The sequence below is a fragment of the Trachymyrmex cornetzi genome, unplaced genomic scaffold, assembly GCF_001594075.2.
Source record: "Trachymyrmex cornetzi isolate Tcor2-1 unplaced genomic scaffold, Tcor1.1 scaffold277, whole genome shotgun sequence".
NCBI lineage: Eukaryota > Metazoa > Arthropoda > Insecta > Hymenoptera > Formicidae > Trachymyrmex > Trachymyrmex cornetzi.
Window position 1 is genome coordinate 289,383 of NW_017297449.1, and position 10,883 is coordinate 300,265.

General features: G+C 35.6%; 2 protein-coding genes across 5 annotated transcripts; one reads left to right on the plus strand and one right to left on the minus strand.

Annotated features, from left to right (window-relative positions):
- Positions 1-3,192: 3,192 nt before the first annotated feature.
- Positions 3,193-5,583, plus strand: LOC108762147 (RNA-binding protein 40). Its single transcript, XM_018509006.1, has 5 exons — positions 3,193-3,299; positions 3,439-3,918; positions 4,001-4,103; positions 4,311-4,923; positions 5,004-5,583. The coding sequence occupies exons 1-5, from the start codon at positions 3,291-3,293 to the stop codon at positions 5,161-5,163; spliced, it is 1,365 nt and encodes a 454-aa protein (XP_018364508.1). The 5' UTR covers positions 3,193-3,290; the 3' UTR covers positions 5,164-5,583.
- Positions 5,584-5,593: 10 nt separating this feature from the next.
- On the minus strand, positions 5,594-9,902 carry Ak1 (Adenylate kinase 1). Of its 4 annotated transcripts, none has more exons than XM_018509008.1 (5): positions 9,706-9,902; positions 7,003-7,229; positions 6,613-6,738; positions 6,359-6,544; positions 5,594-6,272 (listed from the first exon to the last, which is right to left on the minus strand). In XM_018509008.1, the coding sequence occupies exons 2-5, from the start codon at positions 7,186-7,188 to the stop codon at positions 6,177-6,179; spliced, it is 594 nt and encodes a 197-aa protein (XP_018364510.1). In that variant the 5' UTR covers positions 7,189-7,229; positions 9,706-9,902; the 3' UTR covers positions 5,594-6,176. The 4 variants fall into 4 exon arrangements, with proteins under 4 accessions (XP_018364510.1, XP_018364511.1, XP_018364512.1 ...); XM_018509009.1 differs by lacking the exon at positions 9,706-9,902 and adding an exon at positions 9,447-9,538; XM_018509010.1 differs by lacking the exon at positions 9,706-9,902 and adding an exon at positions 9,419-9,538.
- Positions 9,903-10,883: the final 981 nt, after the last annotated feature.

Below are 10,883 nucleotides of genomic sequence, written 5' to 3' on the forward strand. Positions count from 1 at the left end.
GGTTTGCGGGTGCGTTCTAATATCACTTAATTCATCAAAATTACACTTGAACAGACTCGAAACACACTCTGACTCTGCTCCCGAGCAGAGGCGAAGTGTGTCGATTGAGTTTGAACAAAATTGTAAATGGAAAGCGACGTGTGTCGATTTGTGTTAAGTGTGTCGACTGTGTCTCCTAAAAGGAAAGCAGCCAAATTCTTTGATATCATGAGTGCAATATATCCACTAGATAATGTAAATATAGATTAAAATTCTTAATTCAGATGTATGTATTGTGAGTATTCTTTATTTTAAAATTTAAATACTAAAACTTGTTGCAGGTCACTCAGGGTCATGACCTTGGCCGGTATTCATAGTCGATTCTTATTTCAAGACCGTCTTAAGTAATGTCTTAAGACGTTAATGCAGCCTTCTGATTGGTTCGTGACTTCTTAAGACCGGACTTAAGACGGTCTTGAATATAAAATCTGACTATAAATATCGGCCCTTGACAACTTATGTCAAGGTCGAGGTCATTGGAGGGGGGGTCCCCTACAGTGCATGACTATCAAACATATTTTAAAGCAGGGAATTCTCGTGTTATATATCTGAACTTTTTTTGTTCATAACTTTTTAACGAATAACAACTGACGGCTAAAACTTGTTGAAGGTCACTCAGGGTCATGACCTTGACAACATATGTCAAGGTCAAGGTCATTGGAGGGAGTCCCCTGATCTAGATGTTTACCAATATTTTTGACATTTTCAACGAACTCTCTGCTAATTTTACCGATAGTGTAAAAATGGATATAGTTATTTATGTAGTATTCCATTTATGTAGTAATCCATTTCAAAAATGAATATACTAGCGGTAGTTAGAGTCCTAGATTTATCAGAGAGGCGCAACCGGTGTTATGCATTCTGATTCGCTGTTGCAATCTGACCAATTGCGTGACTTGGCAGCCATTTATAGTACTAGTGACATATTTCTATTTCATTTTATCCTATACATTCTATCTCACATTATCCTACACGTCTTATCTTGTTTGACATAGTTTAAGAGGATTCTAAAGCAAAGCTCGAACTCCGAAAAATCACTAGATGTCGCGCCGCGCTCCGCACATCGACATGTCTTTTTATACTACCACAGCAATATCTCACGCAGCCTATGATACACGCAGTCACACATGCGTGTCAATTTTCGTATAACGAATTCGTCGCAATAAAGCGTCTAAATCTAATTCTAAGAACTCGACGTTGTATGTTCGTGCAAATTACTTGTTTGGGAACTATTATTTCGTACGTTCGGGTTGCAAAGCTTTCATATCAAACAAATGTTGTCACGACTTGACAGCTGAGACGCCATGTTACACTAAGAAATGGTAAAAAATATATTGATTTCGAAATTTTTGATCATTTTCAGCGTAGACTCTACTTCACAAACACGTATTAATGCATATACTTTAATCCTGGAAAAGGATTTTTCCAATCCGTGAAAGAGAAAAAGAGTATTCGTTAAGGTGCGATTTCACGCTGACGCTAGACGCTCATTTTCAGCGTCAAAACAGGTCACGTGATCAAAATTGACGCTTGGGATTCGTCAATTTTGATCATGTGACCTGTTTTGACGCTGAAAATGAGCGTCGAGCGTCAGCATGAAAAGGCACCTTTATACAAAAATTATACGTGTTTAAGTCGGTAATACAGATCTTTAGGATCCCCTTAAAGGCAGTTTCATACCATGTCGGCCATGTTTAGTACTTTCCTTAGCACTTTTGTCATACTGACTTAAGCCGGTTGCGCCTCTCTGATAAATCTAGGACTCTAGCGGTAGTATACTAGAGTCCTTATAGGGACTCTAGTAGTATATCAGCGATTTCGACAAAAAAGGCCAAGCTGGCCCCCTCTTTTCCTCTTCTTCTCTTCTATACCGTGGATTTCAGATTTACAAGAGAGATAACTCCTCTCAGATTTCTCTCTGCTACGGCGTACTGCGCAATAGAGCTCTAGACGCTTGTTTGGCTTCGGCATGCGCGAGCCTCGACGATAATGGAAGAGTATTCAACCAATACGTACATTTAATGCCCATTTTCACCAACGTAGATTAACTTTAATCTCGGTTCAACTTATGGCTCCTGCGCGCTTGCCGCGCGGTAAAATGAGACGCGATAACCAATGAAATTAGGAGCTGTAAGCTTATTGACTACCACATCACATTTTGCCGCGCGATAAGTGTTTCCGCGTCCAGTGTGCAGGAGCCGTTACTCTTCGTCTTTTTCTAATCTTTAGAAGCAGAAAAAGACGAAGAGTAAATTGAAACGAGATTAAAGTTATTCTTCATTGATGGAAACGGGCATAAAACAGACAAAAAGTTAACCTGCTCGATTGTCCACGTTCGGCAATTGGACAATTTAAGGGTGCTATTTCATTTGTGCGTTTTCGTCGTACGACAAATGTGTGTAGGACAGAGAGGTCGTCGGATTTCTCTATCCTATAACCAATCAAACGGCCTGAAAAATTTGTCGTACGACAAAAACGCACAAATGAAATATCACCCCAACACTGGACCTCCGGGCCCGTATTCAGAAAGCGCTTTTATCGATAAAAGCACATTTTTATCTCTGAAATTCTATAATATACGTGACGTAAGTATAGTATGTTAGTACTAACATCGTTGTAAGCGCGTTCTGAATACGGGCCCTGATCTTTGGCCTAGGGGAAAAACTCCATGCACACATACTAGTCACTATGAATGGCTGCGGTGGTAACCAATCGGAACGTGATATGGTAAAATAGCAGGGTATCAATCATGAAACTTTTTTCCTAGGATAAAAAGTGAAAAATTTTTCCATTAGGCCTGTTCTTTTTGGCTTAATTTTTGCACCAGTTCATCTTTCTTCCTCTTCTTTCCTGCTGGAGAGAAAAGGAAGAAAGATGAACTAGTGCAAAAGTTCAGCCAAAAAGAACAGGGGCTCTATTCTTGAAAAGAAACGTATACGAAAGTCTAGGGAAAATGCTACAGTATACGTTACGTATACTATAGTATTTTCCTAGACTTTCGTATACGTTTCTTTTCAAGAATAGAGCCCCAGGCCTATTAACTTCAATGGTTAAAATTTTCACTTTTCACTTTCTATACTAGGGAAAAAAGTTTCATGATTGATACCTAGGTTTCGAACGTGACAGCAGCATTCATGTTGCGATTCACGGTTATTTACATTTCGTTAGAATTGTTCAAAGACAAGAAATTGCTTGACACCTCGAGTGAAGATTATTCTTATTTTTATTAAAACAAAAAAATTTCGTAGAAAATGATTCCAGTAATTATATTTTATAAGACATTATTAAATTAATTAAAATATCAAACTTTAATTTTTATAGAGTAGAATTATGTTTCTAACCTATTACATAAATCTACTTCTATATCGTGAATAATATATTTTCCAATGTATTTTCTAGGCGTGTGATACTCTGAGAATCCTTCATTTGCCTCCGCAACTTTCTGATGACCGGCGCGATGCATTATTACAGAGATATGGCGCGACCAAGACCAAAACGATACGACCATCCAACAACTACACTATCACTTTTGCCAAATTCCTGTCCCAACAATTAGCAGCAGAAGCACTGCTGCGTTTGCATCAGTTAAATGTCAGAGGACAATATCTGTCGGTTGAATATGCTAAAAAATCTATACCCACTGAACTTTCGGAGCAAGGCATCCAACATAAAATATCAGTGAACAGTGATATGAAAATGGAAACTGTTAGTAAGTCTGATGTCCAAGCATTCCTGCGGAAATTAAACAATTGGACGATGAATTATGAATTTAGTCAACCGCCTCCACCAAATATAAGGTATAAATATATAACGCCGACAAAAAGTACAGTGGCAAGGATAACTATACAATTGTTAACTCAGCCAGCTTTTTATACACAGGTAAACTGTCAGGTCTTTGTTAAAAGATTTTATTTTTATACAACTTTAATTGGCATTATTGCAGCTGTACGTGTATTCGTAGGTATTACACTTGATGAATAAGATGAATCTACCTCCTCCTTTTGAAGAATTGGAAATGGAATTTCCTATGCTTAGGGAAGTGTATAATATGGAGAAAAACAAAGGTATTTGATAACAGAGGATACAGTAAACAGTCAACATAATATTACAAATGTTTTAAATAAAAGCATTTTTTAATTGTTTAATTGGTTTAATTGTTTAATTAAAACTCATCTGATTGATCAATCAATGCTACAAAGCATTTATAATGAGATTTTAATTACATCCAGAATAATGATCAGAAAAAAATTATATAAATTCTTCCTGTTTAGATATATTCCCTGAGCAAGTGAATGAAGAGGGATCAGAAGAAGAGGAGTCCGAGTTAGAATCAGATGGAGAAGGTAATACTCGACCTCTAGAAGTTATCCCTGTTAAAAGAAAAAGGCCGCAATCCACAAAACGTATAAAAATTCCAAAGTTTGTAAACCCTACTAAACATATTATGATACCTTCATCAACGCAAAAAGTTCTCAAGCCAGAAGATATGTTCGAGTCTGTTCAACGCGGAGAAACTAAAAATCTGAAGATTGAATTAAAAACTCTCGACAAATCATTGGAAACATCAGCTAATCGATACAGTACTGTGACCATAGATGGTGGATTTGGTTTAATATTCCCAGCTAATAAAATTACCGAGGATGCAAAAGACAGTGAAGAGAATGCAGAAATGTCAAAAAATAAGTTTATAACTTCAGAGGAACTGGCGACTAATAAGATTTCTGCTAATGATCAGAGATTGCTTCCTGTGTTCAAAAATTATCACCCAGGCAAACCTTCCAATCGCCTCTACATAAAAAATCTCGCAAAGCAAGTCGAAATGAAGGATCTACATTATATTTATGAAAGATATGTTATTGCTGGATTAAAAGGCGCCGAAAATGAGTGAGTATTTTGCTAGTATTATTGTTGCTATTTACAGTTTATGTTATCCTATAATGTCTTGATTAACATTCGTATTCTAGATATGATGTACGTCTTATGCAAGAAGGCAGAATGAAAGGACAAGCGTTTATCACTTTACAAAATGCTGTACAAGCAAAAATGGCTCTCGAAGAAACGAATGGATATATATTAAAAGATAAACCTATGGTTGTGCAATTTGCCAAAATTAGTAAAAGTTAATACATACCATCTTTAATCTAATCTTAACTTATTTCATATTATAATTAAAATGTTAATTTAAAAATTTTGCTTAGAAAACAAATTGTTGCAATAAACAAATGTCCTTGCATCAGACTTAAAGCAGTTCTACATCAGTTTTATTCAACAATTAACAATACCTAATTTGTATGTTTCATTTGAGTAAGCATCCAACGTCATTTAAAATGTTAACTTTGATAACGACTTGTTTTTAAAGAGCGACAAATCTTGCGATTCTTTAAAAGTTTCCGGCGCAATTTATCTAAGCTAATAAATGTTAGAGGAACGGGACGAAAAGAAGTATAATTGAACCAGAATGCCGATTAATACTTGTTCAAGGCTCCTGAGTAGTCACCACAGCCATATTGAATCGTGACGTTAGAAGCGAGAAATGACACGTTAATTTTTATTACAGGTCATTTATAAATAAAGACAATTTGAATAAAACAAAATGATGAGATTGCTTTAAAACATTTGTACAAATGGACGAAAACTGTGTTTATAAATCGTAAAGTGATAAAGGCACGTGTAAGTGGAAATAAGCTACGCATGCGCATTGAATAAAAGCACTTCATGTGTCTTTCATTACTTTTTACGATTATTTACTGACTGTCAGGGGAGATAAGCACAGTTTTCGTACATTTTTACAAATATTTTAAAGCAATCTCATCATTTTGTTTTATCCAAATTGTCTTTATTTATAAATGACACGTAATAAAAATTAATGTGACGTTATTATAATTATTATAAGGTCAAAATATTGTTGAACGTGCCATTTTAACGCCATTTTATATATTTTATATGACAAAATAGTAGGACAAATAGCCATAAACATTTAACTTTTATTTTTTACTGGCTCAGGCAGTAAGCTGGGGCCAGCTTGTTGCTTGAGTCGGTAAAAAAAAGCTAAATGTGTACGACTATTTGTACTGCTATTTTGTTATGGTGGTACGGCATAAGTACTACTATTTCTATAGGTTGGTACTACACTTCCTTTACTGACAACACTGAATCAGAGCTGCCAAGAATAAAGTGTCCAGCGCTTTCGTTACTTCGGCGAATATTTCATCGACTGTTCCTTCCGCATTAATCTGAAAGGAAATAATTAATTTATAATTTGTAGGATACACGACGGCTGAAAACAAATGAAAAAAGTATATTACATATCTGAACTCACTCTCATAACTTTGTCTTTGTAATATTCGACAATCTCGCTGTTTTTTGCATTAAATATCTCGATTCTTTTTTTTATTGTCTCTTCATTATCATCTGCCCTTTGGGACACAGCAGCGCGTCCAAGGAGTCTCTTCTTCAGAGTATCATTCGCTACATCGAAGAAGAGAATTAAGTCGACAGGGCAAACCTGTGCAGCAACATAATGATAATTTAAAGCAGAAGAGATATATAGTAAAAAGAAAAGGGCTAGCTTACCTTTTCCTCGAAGAGTATTCCCTGATCCTTCTCACGAGGGTAACCATCGATAAGAAATCCAGTCTCTGTGGTTCCTTCCTCACGAGCTTTATCCATCTGTTCCTTTATGAGCTCCAGCACAATGTCCTAGCGAAATCACATGATCTTCATACTGAGAAAAACTGGGTTTGCTCGCGTAAGACGCGTAATATATATTTCTCTTTCTATTTTTTTTTTCATCCTTTCAGCGCATATACAATTTCGATTTTTGGTCTTATATTTTTAATAATCATTTATAATTTTTTATTAAACAATTTATACATATTTGTATAATTTAAAAATTAATGTGAATGCAAGTTAATTAGTTCATGAATGGTAAAACCAATTAATGGAAATTTAAATATTACATACCGTTGGCACAAATAGTCCCTTGGACATTAGATCCTGAAGCGACGCACCTCTTTCGCTGCCACTAGCAACTTCTGCTCTCAATAAATCACCACTGCTCAAGTGAAGAAATCCATACTTTTCAATCATACGGTCACATTGCGTTCCTTTGCCGCATCCTGGCCCACCAATTACCCAAATTGTTTTCATTTTCCCTGAATAACTTTCCTCTCTTCACGGCAAACACTAGACTAAAAATGGTGACTATTTAAGTTTTCTTGAAAATCAAAGGGAGAAAGACTAGGAGATATATGTATACATTTTCAATTAAAATGTAGACTCACTCAAATGTATTAATAATGTATAATTTCAATTACTTTTTTAAATAATGAGTTTACAGATTTTTCAATTTTAAGGGACTTTCACATATAATATATACATAAATGACTGATATATTAATTTTTTTTATATTCGTCATTATACGGGGTGTAAAAAAAACCATTCAGCATTCGAATGATTTTATTGAACACCTTATATACATACTTTCCTTTCAAAGAAAAAGAAGAGAGTAAGTGGAAAGATTTATATGGTAAAAAAAGAGAAAAGTTTTATAATAGGAACGGATGGGGTATAAATGCTAGGGAATTGAGGGAGGGGGGAAACGAGGGGAGGTTAGAGAAGGAAATAATTAGGAGGGAGAGGGACGGACAAAGGCAATGGGAAGAAAGCAAGCTCAGGGCTGCGAGGTATAACGTAAGGTACAAGGAATTTGATGCAGGGAATAGAAAACACAACTATTTAAGGAAAGAAAATTTAGGTAGAATAGGAATAGGGGAAGGCGTAAGAGGGTTAGTCAGACTGAGATGCGGAAACATGGAGGAAGGAAACAAGTACTGGATTGAAAAGGAACAGAAAAGATGTGTATTTTGCGGAAAAGAAACGGATTGTATGGAACACTATGTCGGGGATTGTCAAAGGGTGAGTAGTTGGTTTAGGGAATTAGGTGAGAACAAGGAGAAAGTATGGAAGAAATTATGGAGTGATGAATTAGACTCAGAGAAATGCAAAGTACCGAGTAAACTGGAAAGAGAAAGGAAAAAAGAGATAGAAAAGAAAAAAAAGGGGGAGGAGAAGATAGGGAGTAAAAGAATAGTGATTGATTTAGTAGCGCGTAGAAAATAAAGCAGAAAAGGTAGAAAGAGACTTGTATATATGGCTCTCAGAACAGACTAATAAGATTTATACAGTACTGTGATATTTGATGATATTAGTTTTTTAGTTAATTTATGCATAGAATTAGGGAAAAGGCGTGACTAATGTATATAATAGTTTTTTTTAACGAGTATGAGGTATTTTATTTATTTATTTAATTTATATTATATAAGGGCAGTAAGGCTGTGAAGTGATCAAAGGCAGGGTCTATCAGTATGGAAGAATGAGTGTGGATAAGTTTTGATTGTAAACCAAGTCCCTTCTTGGCTGTTTTTGTAAAATGCTGAAGTAAATAAATCTACATACTTTCCTTTCTTATATTTATCGTTGTATGTTTTTATATTTGTACTTTACTTGTTTAATTATATTTGTTCAACTACATTCATTTTATATTTAAAGAAATTTTTTAATTTCTTGTGTGCATTAAAAATTCAAAAGATCTTTTGATACCCTAAGGGCCATTGTTGGTTTAATTAACCAGCCTAGTAACTATAATGAAATAGAAAGAGATAGAACTATTTCTATCTCTTTCTATTTCATTACAGTTATTAAGCTGGTTAAGTTAACTGAGCTTGATGAAAGTGGCCCTAAATAATGTGAACCCCAAGTAAAATTTCAAACGCGTATCGATTTCTCGCACGGTTGTCCCCCACGTGAGACGCCTGCGCCCTCGGGAAAGCTCGTTGACATTTCCGGTACCTCATCACCTTGAACTTTCTCCAAATGTCTCACGGAGCCAAGTATAAAAGCGAATTATGAGAAATCGACTGTTCTCTCAATTTATTTGGTGTTATCAAATAAAACGAACACATTAAATCACAAACTTTGTGAAAGCTATTCTCATAAGCCTGTTTTCTAATTTAAATGAGAAGAGGTTGGAGAACAGGTTAAATTACAAAACTGATTTCAAACACTTGCAAGGACCATTCTGACACAAACGACAATAGTTTTAGCAATATGGGCCGATTTCGAGTGCAATTTAACTCACGCCTCGTCTCCGTTTGATTCTGGTCGAGGAAGAGAAAATAAACTAGCAACGGTCTTGAAGCTTCTCAGTAAACCCGTCCGCGTATCGATTGTCGGGGATGTAGAGTTCAACGCAGAAACGTATGAGCGCGATAGAAGAGCGCGGGAATGACTGAAGAGCATTCGGCCCGATCAAGTCGTTTTCCGGGATTACGTGATAATAGAGCTGTGTATTACACAATATCATAGGAGACAGACCTATACAAATATAGTAATGCTTAAAAATAAACCTGTGGCGAATGTACGAGGATCCCGTCTATGTTGCAGAAGCTACAACTTACACTCTGGATCGCGTTTTACGTAACCGAATATTAGAATAAGCCTTTGTGTTATATGTATACATGATTACCAGAATCATGGAAATAAAAATTGTTGATTCACGTTAATTAATAAGATTTGAACAAGGAGTGTTAGAAATAAATTAACACATACTTCTTGTATAAGAGATTGTAAGATATGAATTACGAAAGAAATCGTTCGTTTAAGTACCTCATTTCCTGGGTGCGACTAATTTTGGGTATTGCATATCGATGCAAATAATACAATCTTTAGATCCACAATCTCCCACGTAGTAATCGAACGCTAGACAAGATCGTCCTTGAGAGGATAATAATTGTCGATCGAGTATCTTGGAATATTTCAAGGATACAAGTGCTTTTTTTTTCTGAAAATGAGTCGCTTCCTGAAAATATCGCTATACAAATTGGAGCGATGTATCGAGACGAGGTCGGTGAGGTCTCAGCGAGAAATTATATAAAAGTCTGTGTTCCAAAATTCACTGCCAGTGCTGAAAATCTATAGTTTACGTTGCGTGTATTATACATTTTTAGCACTGGCAATGAATTTTGAAACACAGCCATACTTATTACGTCTGTTCCTTCGCACATTTTTAGCGTCAAAACACGTGATAGAAATTGACGAATGGCTGCGTTCAGCAAATAAAGCAGCTTTGCACTGTTGCAAAATTCTTGAATATGATTGGTTTATACATTTTTAGATCCAATGAGGAACTAAGAGCAAGACCAATCATATTGAAAAATTTTACAATTGCAAAGCTGCTTTCTCTGCTGAACGCAGCCAATATTAAAAGCGTCAATTTTGATCTCGTGATCTATTTTGACGCTGAAAATGAGTGTTGAACGTCAAGGTAAATTTTCACGAGCTGCTCTAACTGCTGTTACAACGACAGAAAGGATTACGTGATCAAAATGGACACTTGATATTGGTCAATTTTGACCACGTGATCTTTTATATCTTTAGCAAGAAAAGGTACCTTTATATCTTTCACGTTTTGTCAGGGTGTATCTTGTATATTTTGAAATAAAGTGAAAATTACACAAATGTGCAAATTTAATAGAACATTTATGATTTCATTGGTCATTATCTTGTAAATTTGTAATTTTTATTTTGTTTTAAAATACACAATCGACTCCCTGATTGGCTGAGATGAAAATTGGACAAAATTGGAATAGGGTGGGGCACGATCGCAATTTTATACGATGCTCTAACTTCTCGAGAACGTATAGGCCATTCTACATTGGTCGTATCGTAACGTCGTAAGTAGTGTCGTAAATATCATACGACTTTAAAATTGAAGCATCGGATTGGCTGAAGCAACAAGCTTGTGACTTGCGACGTCTACGATACGACCAATGTAGAATGGTCTT

Excerpts from the sequence above, each read along its gene's own strand:
- LOC108762147 (XM_018509006.1), top strand. Across the intron at positions 4,104-4,310 it reads TAATATGGAGAAAAACAAAG|ATATATTCCCTGAGCAAGTG; the intron begins GTATTTGATAAC and ends CTTCCTGTTTAG. Across the intron at positions 4,924-5,003 it reads TTAAAAGGCGCCGAAAATGA|ATATGATGTACGTCTTATGC; the intron begins GTGAGTATTTTG and ends TTCGTATTCTAG.
- Ak1 (XM_018509008.1), bottom strand. The coding sequence starts at position 7,188 with ATGAAAACAATTTGGGTAATTGGTGGGCCAGGATGCGGCAAAGGAACG. Across the intron at positions 6,739-7,002 it reads AGGGACTATTTGTGCCAACG|GACATTGTGCTGGAGCTCAT; the intron begins GTATGTAATATT and ends TGATTTCGCTAG. Across the intron at positions 6,545-6,612 it reads GAATACTCTTCGAGGAAAAG|GTTTGCCCTGTCGACTTAAT; the intron begins GTAAGCTAGCCC and ends GTTGCTGCACAG.